At 35.8% G+C, this 17946-nt stretch overlaps 1 protein-coding gene across 1 annotated transcript in view; it reads right to left on the bottom strand.

The window, feature by feature from the left end:
- The window catches only part of LOC111574285 (atypical kinase COQ8A, mitochondrial-like), a 35838-nt gene that overhangs the window by 6389 nt on the left and 11503 nt on the right, over positions 1–17946 (bottom strand). The window contains exons 7-12 of the mRNA XM_023278799.3: positions 11529–11603; positions 9373–9501; positions 5027–5112; positions 3022–3162; positions 2810–2891; positions 2622–2715 (exon numbers count right to left, since the gene is read on the bottom strand). Coding sequence (XP_023134567.1) covers positions 2622–2715; positions 2810–2891; positions 3022–3162; positions 5027–5112; positions 9373–9501; positions 11529–11603 — 607 coding nt within the window. The remainder of the gene's footprint in view (positions 1–2621; positions 2716–2809; positions 2892–3021; positions 3163–5026; positions 5113–9372; positions 9502–11528; positions 11604–17946) is intronic.

Raw genomic sequence — 17946 nt, 5'->3', positions numbered from 1 at the left:
TCATGAAAAGAAATTTTAAAAAATGTATATAAGAAAGTTTCCAATTAAGAAAGCACGTTTTGTTTTTTAAATCATTTTCTAACTTCGTTTTTCAATGTGCAACATGAATAAAGTTTACTACTATAATTACGGGAAAAGCCCCAAAATACGAGAACAGAGTGTTCATGATAAATTGCTGAATAGTTATTACGGCTGCAGATTGTCAATCTAATGGAATATGAAAATAAAAATAACCCAAAAGTTTGCTGCTTGGTGGTCAAAGTTAAAAAGAACCTTAAGAATTTCCTTTAATATTTCAAAATTATCACATCAAAGGTCATAAAGAGATTAAAACTCAGTGACACCAAACAGCGTTGATATCAAAATAAATGTGGGAAAGTCTAGTGAGCTCAGTGTAAGACTTTACTCTGGATTAGGCCACAAAACGCAGAATATCCTCCCATATATCCCATATTTCCTGCTCCCACGATGTAAAAATGAGGAATTTTGAAGAGAGGAAGTTCTCATCTCTGCATGATATGATATTTTTTGATGCACTAGGCAGTAAATAATAAAAAAAGCATCAATGCGGGGGGTTTACAGGCTAAAAGGGCAAGTTGAAGGTTGAGTTTTTGTAGGACAGTTAGTTCTGGAGGGCAGTTAGCGGTGAACAAACAGACACACTTTAGCTGCATTCAATATGCAACATATGCAGAGTTTTCACCGGCTACACCTGCAGCACAGGTAGGATGTAGCGTTGAGGGAAAACAAGACGAAATATGGCCAATTTAACATCTACAGATTACAGTAGAATACATAGGAGAGAAAGTTATGAAGCAACCATCAGCCAGTTCTGGCAAAATAAATGCAGAAAAAGGTGCTAAAAACTCCACAGTGGAAGCCCAGTTTAATATAAAGCAATCATTTCCTGCACAAAATTGTTTTAATTTAAAAAATAGAAACATTTTTGACCTATGCAAAACAAAATACAAACAAAAATCTGATGTATTTTAATGTTTGCAGAGTGAATTTTAGCAGCACTTATGCACCATTAAACACCGTTTTTTACACCTGATGTAGCCACAAGATCAGATCAAAATACACAGAAAACCTTAAATATCTGAGTGAACTTTCAAGGAAACTTTAAGAAGAGGGAGTTTTGTGCGATCCATTATATTTTCAGAAAACCTTAACTTCAACTTTAAGGAAAATCTTAACTTAAGGTGTTTTGTGCAGCTGTCTCAAGCAGGATTTAGGGTTAAGGTTGCTCTAACATGAAGTTAGTACTAAACTAGTACTAAAACTATGATGCAGAAGTACTTCTTGGTGACCTATTTGTCACAATGAAAATTAAACTAGAACTAAATACAGGAGTTCCTCGGTTTACGACGTCCTCGACTTGCATTGTTTCGCCATTACGTTGGAACGGATTACGGGCCGGTCCTCGGTTTAACGTACGGTGTTTCATCGGAACATCAGAACTGGTTGGCTAGTGAAGCGGACAAATACGTTGTCAGCGGATGAATATTGTATATACAGTAGTCACGCAGCGCCATAACACAGCTTTATTTACATTTGCCGCCACATTGGATTATGCTACATTTGCTAACTTCACCATGGCTCCCAAGAAAAAGGGATTTTTGCCGGTATTTTCTTACCCAGTTGTGTTTCAGTGTGAGCTAATGACTGTTTTCGTTACTGTAGTTGTACATATGTGTAAACTGATCAATATCTTGATGGACGTAAGGGCTTTGTTTATGCTTTCACCGGAGTTCCGACTTGCAGCGAAAATTGACTTACGCCATACTGTAGGAACAGAACTCCAACGTAAGTTGAGGATCCCTGTAAAACGTAATGCTGCAAGATTGTTCAGAAATGTTTAACACTTTTTGTTTACAAATAAAATTTAAATAATAATCTTGACAGACGCAAGAATGCCAAAATAATCAGTATTTTAATGTGAAGTCTTTTTTAGTGAACTGCAGCAGTAAAAGTTTCTTCCTTTTGCTCAGCAGATTTGTCAGTTTACTGGTTATTCTCCTGATAATAAGACACTCCGTATGTTCGGTTATGTTATCTGACTTCTTGGAGGAAACACATGCATAAACTAATCTACAAACTGCAATGAGAAGCCGCAACAAAGCAGCTGAGCCAACAACAGGCAGCAGCTGACATTTAGAAAAAGCTTAACATAACACAGGTCATGTGGATGGAACATTGATTATGTTGTTTTTAAGTCAAAAATGAAACTTAAAATGTCAGTGATGACACCAGAGATTAAACCAGAGACTAAAAATAGTGACATTTTTGTCAAAAGATTTGATTTAAAGCAATATCATATGGCAAAATTGGCACCGCTTTCAAATGGAGTTGCAAAAGTCAACTGTGCTGTAATATTAGTAACTCTTATATACAGCTATTGGCTTTTCAAAAATTGATGTTGCATTCAAAAAACTAAATATAAACATTTTTATATAGGCACAAAATAATCAAATCATGATTTTCTTCTGCAAAATCACTTTTTTTTTGTTAAATTTATCCGGTATGAATCAATGAAACAGTAAGAAAAAGGTTTCCGAGGGTGGATTTTTCCAACTGTGACAGAAAATAATCAGCGAATTCAGACATTTGCTGCAGAATACCTGAACTTCTTTGCACACTGAGCTTCTCTGATGTAGTCACACTCCAGCGCCAGCTCTTTCCTCATCACGTCTATGAGATGTTCTGGAAACAAGCCTGCACCGACACAAATAAAAGCATTAAACTGAGTGTTGTTTATAAAGAAGCTGTGCATGTGTTTGTTTACATGTGTGTTTCTTTTAATTTGCACCTTCGGGCAGAGCGTTGCTCATGTTCAGAACAGTCATCAGGTTGTTGACGTCACTGTTGATGCTCTGAGCGACTCCAGGATACTGAAGACAAACACAACCAGAGTTAGAAATGTTTTTAGTTTACTTCTGTATCGTAGAAACACACTCTGCGGTTTCACTGTTTACCCTAATAACAGTGAATGTAGTGATTACACACACAGCTCACTCTCACCTGTATTTTCATGGCCACCTCCCTGCCGTCCTTCATCCTCGCCAGGTGAACTTGACCGATGGACGCTGCTGCAAACGGACGCTCCTCGAAGGATTCCAGTTTGTCCCTCCAGTTTGGGCCCAGATCGCTGTTCAGAGCTTTCTGTGGAAGCACAAAAGCATGTTTTCAGCTTGTTGTGGTTTTCAAAAATGGAGCCAAATGTGAATTTACAGTTGGTTTCATGTAGCTACATTTAAGTTTTTGACCAACCAGCCACAACATTAAAACGATTATGTATATGCTCTACTCTGATTGGTCCACAGACCTCTGAAGGTGATTGCAGCAGATCCTTCAAACTGTTTTTAATTCTTCCAGTGCAACTACAACTTTACCGCTGTTTGTTTGTCCTGTAGCTCTTCCAGTCTGCAACAGCATCATCGAACACGGTCTTATTCTCTCTGCAGTGCTTCATAAACTACTAAAGTTTGCTCCTAAATAACCCAACGACTGAGTGTAAAACTCTTTTTTTTGTCTTTACAGCTCTTCTGGATCAATCAATAAAATACAACATTGTTCTCTTACTTATGTTAACACTGGTCTTTTTTCAAATTTTTTTTGACTGCAATAAAATGAAATACATTATCCTCCATGCCAAATCTGCACATATATAAATTTATTCTGTCATATGTGTACATATCCAGATGTAAACTGACCCTATCTGTACTTAATCATATGTAAATTCATTATGCCGGGTATATTTCTCTATGAGACCCTAAATTCTATCTTTATTTTTGGCCTTACTGTACTTTTTGTAATTCTTGTCCTGCTTTTTTTTCATGTCTCATCTGTATCCAGCTGCTGTAGGAAGTAAATTTCTTCATCTTAAGTCCTGCTAGTTGTGAAACTGGGGAGATCCGTGGACTGGACTTTCCATAGATGCTCAGTTAGACTGATATCTCACTAATAAGGCTGATTCAACACCTTGAACTCTTTGTTGTGTTTCTCAAACCATTCATGAACAGTGTTGTGCATCCATGACTTGGCCTCTGGTTCACCGGTTCTTCTTCCATGGATACTTTTAACAAACACTGCAGACCAGAAACCGCCCACAATAACTTCTGTTTTGGAGATGTTCCGGTTAAGTTTCTCAGATCTTGACGCTGAACATTTTTACAGCTTCTAACATCAACTTTAAGAACTGACTGTTGCTTGATAAATGCACCTACTGCAGGGGTGTCAAAGATGTGGCCAGCGGTCTGGATTGGACCCTCTGAAGGGTCGGTTTTGGCCCGCGGGCCGCAGGTTTGACTTTGTAAAGTGCAAAAATTACAGAGAAGACATTAACTGCAATTTGTAAATTTGTAAAACTGTGAAATTTAAAATAATTCCTAGACCATGACAAGTTGTTTTGGTCAGAAAATGAATTACTAGATTGCTCATTTTTCTTTTGTCATTTTGTGTATCATTTTTGTAATATTTTGTCTTGTTTTTGTTGTTTTTTGTCTTTTTTTGTCTGTTTTTTATCATTTGTGTCACGCTTTGTGGCTTTATGTTTCTTTTTTGTCACGCTTGTGTTTTTTGTCTCATTTTTGTCATTTTTTTCATTGTTTTGTGTATTATTTTTGGCATTTTTTTTCAGTTTTGTCATTGTTGTCCCAGTTCCCAGTTTCAAGCTGTTCATGATGTTTTATAAAAAGATCATTCCCTAAATGTGAACATTTTCAGAATGCACTTTTTTGCACTAAAACAAATAAAAAATTAGGAGTTGTCATTATTTATCAGTTATTATGTTGTGATTTTACTGGTTCAGCCCACTTGAGATCAAACTGGGTTGAATGTGGCCCTGGAACTAAAATGAGTTTGACACCCCTGGACTACTGTAACCATATTATCAGTTTTATTCGCTTAACTTGTCAGTGATTCAAATGTCGTGGTCGATCTGTGTATTTATTATATACTCGGGTAAACTTCTCATCAAATTCAAACTGCCAGTTGTAGAAAAACAGCACAGGATAAAGATTCTTACTGTCATTTGTTTGATGGGCATGAAGTCGGCGCTCTGTCTGACGCGATCGAAGATCTTAGCGAGTTGAGGGTTGATGAAAGCATCATCTGAAAACACAGCAGGAAGAACAAGCAAAGTGGTAAAACACAAAGAAATGCTGCTATTTTTACTCCAGGTCATCAGAGTTAGAGATGAAGTCATATATTACATAATATGCATCTGCTATAAATGGATTCATAGCTGAACCCTCTAGCCCCTAAAATCCACCCGTGGGTTTGAAAGGTATGCTGTCTTTATTTAAAAAAGTTAAAAAAAAAAAAAAAAGGAAAAGGAGCAAAAAAACACCAAATTACAGCATTTATCATCTGCCATTCTGTCTGAAAACTAAAGCAAATTTAAGCTTAAAATTGTGGTATTTCATCAAAATCACCTTATTCTACATGCCTCATTTAAAAAATTGCTAAAAATTAAGAATTTACTTTGACAAGATTCTATTTAAAAAAAAAAAAAAAAAAATTCTGAAGCCCTCAGCCTCAATTGTGAAGCTATTAATGACTCATCTGCGACTTTTTTTACAAGACAAACATTGCTAGACTTTGTGGCTGAACTCCCTGAACTGTTGGAGTCAAATATGGAAAAAACATAAAAATGTAGGTAGGAAAATAATTATTACTAATTATTTTCGTGTACAACATGTCAATATAATGCGCAATATTTTTTTAGGTGCAATATTTTAATTTCATGGGTAATATTTCAATTTACTCATCATCATGTGTGATATTACTTTGCTACGCTGGAATCACTGCAAGTATTACTTATACCTTTTTCTATTCTAGTCTTATTTATCATTAGATTATTTATTATTATTTATTTAGAAATGATTTATTCAGTGATGCATTGTATTAATATGCTGTATTTTTATCTACTAGATGCTGCATTTATTCTCATGTTATGTAGTTTCATTTCCTGAGCAACATCTGGCAAACAGATTAATAAAGGTTTATCTCATCTTATTTAATCTTAACTTATTTAATCATATCCATGGCGTTTTGAGTCATGATTGTATTTTCCTGCACTGGTAACTGCAGAACCATTTAAATTAACAACAAATTTTAAAAAATGAAAGATTGAAATATTTACAATATGTTAAGTTTACAATTTTTTTCTCACTATTATAACATCTGGACACTCGGTAAGACGTTGGACAAGCTGATTCCAGTTTTTTTCGTTTTTTTTTTTTTTTTTTTAACATTTGTGCAAAAATAAATAATGAAGCAAAATAATCATTTTTAGGCATTCTAACTGTCATACTGAACAGAAGACATTTTTAAGTTATTTTTACTTCCAGCTGTCGTTGTTCTTTTTCCACAGAGGTGCAGAATTTTATATTACAGTGAAAAATGAACTACAGTGAGGAAAAATATGAGAGAAGTGAACAAAAGGCAAACAACACCAATGCAATCCAATCTAGTGTACCTATACTATAAATTCTAATACGAATTTGCAAAATGGTTGCATTAGATTGCACAGGTATTTTTAATAAATGAGAGTATGGTTGAACACTTTGTAAGTGTCTAAAAGCATAAAAGTTTATGCAGCTTTATAAAGCACATGATCAGTTAGATGTGCTTATAAAGTACAAAGGATTATAAGAAATATAAGGTACAAACGACATATTTCACTCTGGTGCAACTTTAGTACATTCAAACCTGTGCAATACTGACATTTTCTGCATTTAGAAGACTCTGCAATATCAAATTGTCTACTGTTTTACTAGTAAGTATTGTTATGCTGCATCCTTGTGCATATTTTAGATGCCTCACTGATGCCTCCATGTTTGTGCACTGTCCTTGTTGCTGCAGTGACACTGCAAATACCCCCCTGTGGGATTAATAAAGAATGATCTTATCTTAAATAAACTGAAAGCTGTGCATGAAACATCATTACTGAGCTGTGCAGAGTAAATTCCAGATTTAAACACTTTCACAACAATAATAATAGAGAAAAAAAAACACCACTTGGCTTCAGGGTTGCAAACTTCATGAACAGTTTAAAAACAGCTTCAAGGCCAACTCTATTTTAGGACTGGAGCTAAAAGGCTACAATGGCTGGAGAGACAATCATCCGCCCATGACTGCATTCCTGCCATGACAGATAAATGTCAGCAAAGAGTGGGCAAAGAGCGGCGTGGTGGTTTTTATCCTGTAGATTTAGACAGACTATTATTACATCTCAACCTTTAGCTTTCTCTGTAGAAGAACTGGGAGGTTGCAGACAGAAATCTCTTGATTTTAAGATCTTGTCACCACTTTGAAGATAAAGTAAAGCTGCAAATACCCTCACATATAGGCAGACAAGTTCGCTCTGCTGTGCTGAAATCAGATTTTTACTACACTGTACCGTCCATGAAGTTTGCACAAACATGTTTGTAGCTTCGAACGCCTCCGAGGCAAAGGTCAGCAGCCAAGGTCAGGCTGCGGTTCAGCACCAATAAACAAAGTTGTGATGATGTGTTTACTGCCGCTACCTGATCCGACTTCATTAACTCAGTGCCAGAATGTTTACAGCAGCTGGACGTCCAACTCACAATAACATCTTATTACTGAGCTCCGACCTACATGCAAGTCACGGAGCTTATAGAAAAACACACTTCGCTTCATCAGAACTGAGTTGCTTCACCTGTTTATAACTACAGCAGCATGGATCTGACCTCTGCTGAACCGTTGGCAACAGCAGTCAGACGTCTGAGCCAACTTTCAGTGCCAACAACTGTGATCCAAGGTTTCCTCTGTAGCGAAACTGAGCCAAAACACGACTCTTCAAACGAGGAAAGCGACTTAGGTTGGAGTTTGATTGGATTGAATCGAATACAAACCCAGTCTCATATCTGAATTCTTTCAAACATCTTATCAAGTCTTGGTAAATGGAAGCTGTTTAATACCTTTTTAAGGTTAAAACTCAAATATTGACTTCAGATCTGTGGTAGAGTTGGACGACTGGATGAATATATTGATGATCTGTGACTAGCTGAGTTCATCACAGGCTGGTTTTTTTTTTTTATTTCTAGGTGATGATTTTTGTTATTTTATTTTGACAATTTAAAGGCCTCTTACAAGAATTAGGACATAAAATGAACCTATAAAGCTAAATTCAAATGGAGTGCCAACAGGAACTGTTCCGTCTTTCTGTGCTTTATGAATAAAGTTTTTATTATCATATTATGAATTCAACTTGGTAAATAATTAACCTGTAAAGCAAAACTGAAAGGGCGCACTTACTAACTGGAAGTTGATAAGATAAGATACGATCTACTTTGTTCATCCTGGAGGAAATTATTTTGCCAGAGTACAATACAATACAATACACAAAGGTTACTGGAATATACACAATTACACAGGGGTTAGCAGTAAAATTGAAATAACAAAGAATAGAAAGTACAAAATGCAGGTTTCTAAAAGTGTTTGTGTGAAGTATCTCAGTGTGTCGTGTCTTAAGTGTGCAAAGTGTCTAGAAAAAACAAGAATTAAAATTAACAAGAAAAATAAAATAAGATAACATAAGTGCAAGGTGTAAACTGTATACTAATGCTAATAACAAGAAAGACTAATAGAAAATGAAGAAAAGTAAACAGATGTATTGCAGTTGAACAATGATAATACAGATTGAGAGTCTACTAGGAAAGAGTTCGATGATAATAAGTCCGATGATACCTGCCCCTCCGCCTCCCCCCAGTTTCTCTCATTATTTAAAATAAATATCATGTCTCATCTTAATATGTGTTATAGCCAAGTTGAGTAGCATTTTAAATAACTTTTATAAAGGTTAATCCCTTACTTTCTAAATTACTCAGGTATAAATCACCCCTTACCTGTTAAAGTATCATGTTAACATTTTCATGTGGAATATTTACATTTTCTGGTGCAATATTTAAATTTAACGTGTAATATCTCTATTTCATGTGCAATATTTCATAGCCAGCGTTATTGCAGGTATTACTTTTATTATTTCAGTCTTCTATATTTGTATTCTCAGTAATATATCGTAATTCTATCTTATTTCTTCTCTGCTAGGCTCTGCATTTTCGCATGTTATTTAATTTTTTCATCCAGAGCAACATCTAGCAAAAGAATTTCCTCCTGTATTAATAAAGTTTTATCTCATTTTTAAAGAATTTTCATGAAACCTCAATCCAAAAATCGACAAACTACAGACTGCAATTCTTTTTCTTTGTTTTGCTTTGGTTTTGTTCTGTGTGCAGCTTAAAGCCAGACAGCTTTTCCTGCAGCATCTCTGAGTGACAGATCATTTCCAGAACAAGCACAACTGTCTGTCCTCCTTACAAATTGACGAATGTGAACGTGTGTCACCTTGAATACTGAGCATCTGTCCCAGTTTCAGTGCAGCTCCTCGGACTTTGCACAAAGTCCTGACGATGCGTTCAGCGTTGGCTTCGGACAGAAAAGGGCTCGAGTCCAGAACTGCTTTTTTATTCTCGCCTGAAGAACCACAAAACAGGCGCAATGTTAATTTCACAGAACATAAAAATCCTGCAAATACAAAAGAGCCTCAAGACTAAATTGAAAACTTTACTCACGTGTGTTAAGTACATTATAAGTATAATCGTCATATGTACAGATTAAGCTATTTGGGATCAAAATATGAATACAGATTCTGCATATCGATCGCCTACTTTAACAGTACTCTCCTTTGTGCTTTATAAATGTATTTGTTTTTTGCCTTGATATCTGCTAGGACACTGTTTTGAACCAATCACTATTATATACGATAAGGTGCATTTTAAATGAAAAATAAATATAATAATTATTTACAGCATAAAAATGCAATCTTTTGGGGAAATCACTGCATTTTACAAACTAAAATATAATTTTATAGAATGTATTTCTATTTCTTAATATTTTTATCATCTAATTGTTTTTTAAACATTATTTATTTCATTTTTCATTTTTTTTATTCTTTTTACCCTTATTTGTTTACTTATTTATTTTACTTTTTTACTATTAGTACTATTATTATCGTTTTTACCCTTGTGTTAATGATTTCACAATCTACTTTTTCTTTTACTCCACTTGTTCTTTCTCTTACTTGGATGTGGCATTTTATTATTCTATCTGATGGTGCTGTATTAATTTATTTTGAAAATCTTTAACCATGTTTGTGCTGACCAGCCTTCTGCTGTTCAATGTTCTTCATGAATTTCCTTCTTCTCTTTTTGTCTGCAAAGCCCTTTGTAAACCTGGCTTTAAAAGGTGCTATATAAATAAAGTTATTATTAATTATATAATTATTATTATTATTATTTGTATTATTAATAGCAATGATAATAAAAATATAATTAATATTTTTATTTTTATTAACAATTATAAAATATCATTATTATTATCATCATCATCTTCTTTGTATTATTATTATTATTATTATTATTATTAACAACAACAACAATAATAATTATTATTATTATGAAATGCAGCGTTCAATTAAAAGTTAAAGTCCATTGTGTTGATAAAACCTCTTTCATTTGTCACTTTTCCGTATAAAATGAATGCAGGATTTTTTCTTTGACAGTATTTTTGATGTGTAACATTTAAATGAATAAAACACTTAAAGTATTTCTTCAACCATCAACACCAACATTCAGTGAGAGAAACAGTGAAAATAAACCTCTAAAGGGGAACCGAAACGTTGATAGTTCAGAAGATGCTCTAGATTTTTAACTGAATTTATCAACACAGAAACAGTTAAACAATCAGCTCGAGGCTCCGACAGACAGAATAACTTGCAGTGATGAGAAGAACGTCCAAAACGTTATTCTTACTTTATAAAGTGCCGCTTATTAATCCTCCGGTATTTAAATGTTTTTCCCCAGGGCTCATTTAAGACCCATACCTGTCATTAAATACGAGTGTTATAGCTTCAGTATTTACTTATGTCAGTACAACTGTGTGTATATGTGTCAGTAGGTCATCAGGTTCTGTGTTTTGTTGCGTCTGAAGCCGCCCTCAGAGGCTTTAATGGAGATTTGCTGCACACACACCTACGAGTGTGTTTAGAAACGTCCCTGCAGGGATTACAGCGAGCACACACACTCACATAAACACCAACAAACAGATGCACACGCGCTGCAGATTTATGCTCCGTTTGAGCTTAGCCTATGTTTTAGGATTACAGAGCTGCAAGGTCTGTTTGGTAAACGAGGCTGCCTAATTATGTCATCATTTTTTTTTTTTTGTTTGCATTCCGTTGGCATTAAATAAAGTGTGCTGCATGCAGTAACATGCATGAGGGATGGGCATTGAGGAGCTTTAATACAGGCGGTATTTAATAAGAAAGCTGTTGCATAATCTCCTGCATGCTCTGAAGTGCCGTCATGAAGCTTCAAATCATCACATTATTACGAATCCACGGTATATTGTGTGATTCCAGGACAAACATACATAAATATTAATGCAAAAGTAAGCGTTGCTGTTTGTTTCTTAGCTGTAAAACTGTAAAATCTGTGTTTTACCTGCAGCTCCGTTGTGTCTGATGGTTTTCTTGGCGACTTCTGCCAAAGCTCCGATTCCCAAACCTACAGCTAAACCTGCAACAAACACACAGAGATACAGAAACACAGTTAGAGTGAAGCAGCTTAATGTAGATTTTTTCTGTATACTATAACCCATGTATTCAAACTGTAAGACTTTAAAAGCAACATATGTCTTGAAAAAGATTTTTTTGCAAAGTTATTGCATGATTTTAGATGTTTTATGATGCAAAAAGGCTAAAATTGTGAAGAAAAAGTAGAAATTTTGAGCAGTTTTCCATTATTGCGTCACAAAATTGAGTCATCTCTCCGTCAGTGTCTGTGCAGTCATAGGTGGTAATGAGTTTGAGCGGCTGTAATTCAGAAAGTTGGTATTTTTTGTGAATTGTTTGGGATTTCACAATATTTTTCTAGTCGTGTTTGTGCAGCCTGTCTGGACATGGAATCCTCACCTTTCCCAACTACACAGCTGCTTCTATGCCAGTTTTATGCATGTAAAAAGTCTCACTGCTGTATTTTTAAGTCATTTTGGGTGAAATTCTGGATGAGACGTCTAAGTAAACACGTAATAGGTGTAGGCAATAGCAAAATATATCGACAAGAGACACTTCACCAATAACAATATAGACTTTTTTAAAATAAAATGTTTACATCAAACCACCATGAGGGCACATCATGAAATGCAAAGTTTCATTCCACAAACAAACTCCAAGTGTGTGCCATTCCTGGATAATAATATAAATTATATATATAATGTGTATTAAGGTGAGAGCATTCTTTTACCCTTATTTTTTTATGTTTATGTGTGTAAATCTATTTTTTGAGATGTTTTTCACATTTAAATAGCATTACTGCAGATCCATCCTAATAAGTAAAATTGTTAAATTCAACTCAAACCCTTTTTCTCTGGGTCTTAATAAAGAAAGCCATGAAAAATTGTCAATAAATATCAACACTGACTGAAATTTCTAAACTCTGTTCACTCTGAGTCGGCTCCAAACAACCTGACACCATGTTAAAGTCGATGTTTCTGCAATTTCATCAAACTAATTGACAAAAAAAGTTGAATTTACACTTTGCAAAAAGAGTTTGTGTATCGCAGCTCAACAACCAACATGGCAGATCATCTAAAAACAGCAACTAACTTTTTTTCTTTTCATTATATTCCTCAGTAGTTCTTGTGCTGGATCACCAGATATATTTTCAGAAATCAAAAGAATCTGAGTTTGTTGTTATGATTTCAGTAGAAAATAACCAGGTTCAAATGATTTTGCATGCTGCCAATACTGGATTTTTATGTTGGTGTAGAATTAATTCAGGCACTCAGTGCACAGCAGAATATTTAATTTATAATTTTTTCCCTCAATTTGTTAAAAAGCAGCTACGATTTCAGTCCACCAAGTTTTCTTTGCTTCACTGCTGTCCTAAAATAAACCGACAGATGAGGCCATCTGTTGCTGTTGGTAACACTTCCACTGAAACAACATACAGACAACACGTGACAAATTTTAAGCAGATAAACCTTTGGATCACCTCACTATTGTGCAACAAGATAACCGGCAACAGCTGCGCTTCTGCCATCCAACACAGCATTTTTTCTATAAATTACAGATGATTATATCAGTAATCTAATCATTTAACAATCAAGCTGCAGAAATCTGGAAGATTTTATCAGCAGATGACAAAAACGATGCATGAGGAGGGGGTTGTTTGAGCTTCCACCTTACATAACTCAGCATTACGTAATCAGTTAGTCAGCGGTTTCCGTCTCTGAAGCGGCAAATCAGAGACGCGACGTCAGATCAGGACGCAGTGTGCTTCAGCGTCTTGCATTCGAGGCTTTCTAAAAAACACTGGACGCCGAGTTGTGCAAACCGATCCGGCGTCTTCCCACCCAACATAACGTCAACTCCCTGTTTTATTCCCCGCTTTAGTGAGGAAATTAAAGATGAGCCAGCATCGTGTAACTGTACGTATAAATTAGTGTGTGAAACCCACAGCCAAAGACGGATCAGTGATTCCTGACTGATATTTTTCCAGACTGAGCACAAGCGCCTGTCCGTCATCTGACCTACAGGGGTGTTTACAGAATCACTTGCATTCCTTCATAACTCATGTTTCCTCACAAACCTCCTCAAAACCTCAGAATAAAACAACATGCATCCACAAGTGAAACACGCAGACAGATTTATGGCACTGTGAATCATTTTCCAACCTTATATATGCACTTGCAAACTTGTAGAACTTTCTGAAGGACAAGCTGAGGCTAAATTCCCGCAGCTCCTCCCCTCCTCTTTTCAACACCTTCTAAATGTTACCACTGTCAACATGCTGAACCAACAGGGCCTCTACCTGCTGCCTCCGTAACTTGTTGGGAATGAGCTGTGGCTAAATCCTGCTGCACATGTTTGTGTTGTCCGTCCGCCCCCGACTCATCTAGGTTTACTAGCGTCCAGTTTATCGTCTCCTTCACATTTCTGGCTTCGGTTTTTGCCACCTGCTAATGTATCCGTCTGAAATGAAGCAGTGATCGCTGCTGTCAAGCTACATCTAAGATTTTCACTGTGCTTGTGTGAACATTACAGCTTTGCTGCATGAGATTATCACTGATAAACATGCTGCTAGATGCGACCTGGAGATTAAAAAAGGGCTTAATTCTGTACTTGACTTTCAGGCACCTGTTACTACATCTTTGCAATTGCTGCTAAAGTACAAACCTGCTTTAAAATAAGACTCCAAATACTCTTCCCATGCATTCAGAGCATGTCCAAGAAGCTAATATGAATAAAACTGTACTCATAACACCTAACTGGCTCAATATTTGTTTTTCAATAGACGCTACAACTTACATGCAGGCTAAAATGCGTTTATAAAAATGTCCATATTACAATCTATCATGTATATTAATTTGTGGGAAGCAGAAATCCTGATTGTGATTACCAGCTAACATGTTAATATAATGTTACATACTTTCAATAATGGTTCACTTACACTATAAATCAAACAAAAATTACAAAATTCAAAGTAAGCAGAGTCGAAATTTTCAACAACGTGTACAACTGCTGTAATTTTTGGCTTTTGCTATACATTTTATAGGGCTGCAAAAGCATGCTTTGCACCCTTAGTTAATTATTGCAGAGTTTATTGCATGAGTAAACAAACAAAGTGCAAAATAGCGATTGAAACTGTGCAGGTCTACTGTTGGTCTACGCAGCTACACTTGGTTTGCTCTGACTGTGGCTGGACAACTTCACTTTACTGTGTTTGTTTATTATCCAAATACCGTTACATGGATACTGAAAAAATAGTCTGTGTGACCAAAGTCAAACAGCAGCAGCACGACCTTTAAGCAACAAAAGAGTGAGGTTAACAGCAGCAAAGTCAGAAAAGATCTGGAGCTGCCTTTCTTTTATTATCAAGTGCTCCTCTTCTGTTAATGTTTGCATGAAAAACCTCAACATGTGCATGTTTACATTGGCTTCTGGCTGCTCTCAATGATCCCAACATTTCAGATTTACTGCAGAAGAAATTGATCTTACAAGTTGCCATCGTTTTTTTAACCAGTTATATTATTTGTTCCGTTTTTTTTACTGATATTTTATTTCTTTTAATGCTATGTTAATGTTTTGTGTATTTAATGCTTTGTGAAACACTTTGTAACCTCAGTTTTGGAAGGTGCTATAGAAACAAAGTTTGTTCTTATTATTTTATTCAATTTTATTTGTTTTAAAATTTGAATTCAGCAGTTTCATCCTGTCTCAATGTCGGTGTGATAACATGTGCAGCACTTCAGTCAATTCCTGCTGCTTAAAACGTGCTGTATGAATAAATTTGATTTAATTTCCACCACCTGATTTGTCTGTAACGTCATAAAGTGCCAGACAACCTCCTTAAAGAAGCGTCAGTGCAGGTTTGTCTAAAATTACACCCAAATTGTTTATACTGTGGCTCATGATTTAAAAACTGAGAATGACCATAATATTCCTGCAGAAAATACGTTATATTTACCTTTACTTGTAGAAATTTAGGGTCAAATGGCAACGCAGGTGTTGCATTAAAGTGTCATGACCTCTGCCACAGATGGAAAAAAATTCTGTTTGTTTGCACAACATAACTGTTTGACTGGGTTTGATTTGACTGGCTGATAATCAGTTCATGCTGGATGACGATCCCTCAAAGGCACCCTAAGTTTTTTGTTCTGGAACCATTTAATCTCTTACATGTTTTTTGATTCATTTTTACATCAAACTGGCAGTTTGTGTGGATTTCAAATGTGCCACAACTACAAAACAACATTGTCAAACGGTAAAATAAAGATGAAGTCTGTGATTCTGCATGAGTCACTGTCTTTGTTTCCTGTTCACGGAGCAGCAGTTTTTTCCACAGCTAGCGGACTGTGAGGAGAGACTCACTGAATATGGCAGAAGGTTTATTGGATTTGAGCTACTGACTTAACCTTTAACCCAAACACAGCAACAAATTAGCAATAAGATGCAGAGATTTTATAACATATATGCTTGAAATGTTGCAGAACTCTTTGTTCAGTGTGTTGTTTTTTCTCTGTTAGCCAGCCAAACAAGGTGTTTTATTTTTTTTTAATCTGGACAGGAACAAAGGTCCATTAATAAAACCTGGGGAGCCTTGACCTAATTTCGAAGTGTTTGTTTATGCTCCAGTGTTGATAGATAGATTCCTGCATGTTACATCTCCTTGTTATTCCCTGTAATCGTTCAGTTTTTTTAGCATGTACATGCTGCACATACTGTACATTCAGTGGTTGCTGTTTGTCACTGTGCAGACCTGGAGAAGGTCATGAACTGACATACCACCACCAACTGCACTGAACCTGCTGACCCTGGATTTAAAGGCAGGTGGGAGGTTACAGTCACAGTTACAGACCTGCAGCAACCCAGTTCTATGTCATGTTGCCACCACAGAGGACGAACACAGATTAGGACGTCATTGAACCATAATTATGACATTGAAGGAACAACTTCTTTAACATTTGTGTAATAATCACACTAACCAGAAAGAAAAGACACAATCTCTTGTGTGCTTCAGTTCATAAGCATTAAAGCTCACTTACTGTTATTCCTCAGGTGTATTCTTCCGACATCAATTTTGACACCTAACTTGTCTTGTGGCTTTGAGAAAACTCACACAAATCATATATATCAAAACTCCATCAGGTTTTTACAAAAACTGTTAAAAAACTGCATTGTAAATACGCATTGAAATGAATGGGAAATCAGTCGGATACCTGTCAAAACCCAGCCATCTTTGGAATCGTGTAGCTCTGGCAGATTTTATAGTAGAAACTTCATTCTAAGTTTAAATAGCTCAAAAGGCTTTAAATGTTATTTGTCTGAATCTGTGATTTGATATCTTTTACATTTTTTATGCAGTTACAGTTTATGTTTTATGAATATTTTTTAAAATCCTGAATTTTTCTTCCACTAAATTTTGACCAGATGAATTTTATGCAAAAAGTGCAGTTAACCTCATCTCCTTCTCACAGTTTCTTCTCTACATGATGAATTTATACATAAAAATGCAGTTATTTTTGCCCTTTTCCACTCAGTGTGAGTCTCATTGCTGTAGGATTTGTTTTTTTTCATGTATGACCTCAGACCTCAGATCAAAACTCTCACTGACCTCCATTATATCAGAGCTCTAAAATCAGAAACAGTGAATCTCTTTAACCTGCCACCAAATCTGTATAAAACACAGCACCGACATGAAAAAAACAGATTGTTCACAATCTTCACATGGTGAAAGAATTTTTTCAGTTTACGACTTAATAGTTTTCGAGCTGTGACCGTTTGCTCAAGGAGCTAATCCCGGGTCTCCCTGTCCGTCCCTCTCTCTGCAACCAAGATGGACTACAAACATGGCTGCCTCCATCAGTGATGTATCACGTTATAGTGGCTCTATCAGCAGGACAAATCTAACAGCAGCTTTAAGGCAAATCCACACAGCTGTTACTGTTGATATTAACAAAGTCTTGATACATGTTCTTAGAGGTTCAAAATGTTCTTACTTGTTGTAACAGTTCCAAACCAATAATCATCAACTAGTGGCTCCATATTTGTTGGGTTAAACTTCTGTCAGGTAACAGTGGTTTATGGAAAACACTGGTTTTATAAGGAGTGGCCAGGAATCTGTGCACTACAGTTTCAAAGCAAAAGCTCAGAGATGTTAGAAGAGAACTGATCAGGGTGTATGAAATACGCTGCCTTTTCAAAATAAGATGCACTTAAATTTTACCCCATGTATAATTGTAGCAGGATATACTAACTGGCAGAGTGCTTCAGAGTACGTGCAGATTTACACACAGATGTGACTGACTACGGATTTAGTCAGACAAACCACTGATGAATCATCCAACATTCAAAAAAAA

The sequence above is a fragment of the Amphiprion ocellaris genome, chromosome 12, assembly GCF_022539595.1.
Source record: "Amphiprion ocellaris isolate individual 3 ecotype Okinawa chromosome 12, ASM2253959v1, whole genome shotgun sequence".
Lineage (NCBI taxonomy): Eukaryota > Metazoa > Chordata > Actinopteri > Pomacentridae > Amphiprion > Amphiprion ocellaris.
Note: the sequence above shows the minus strand (reverse complement) of the source record. Positions and strands in the feature narration are given on the sequence as shown.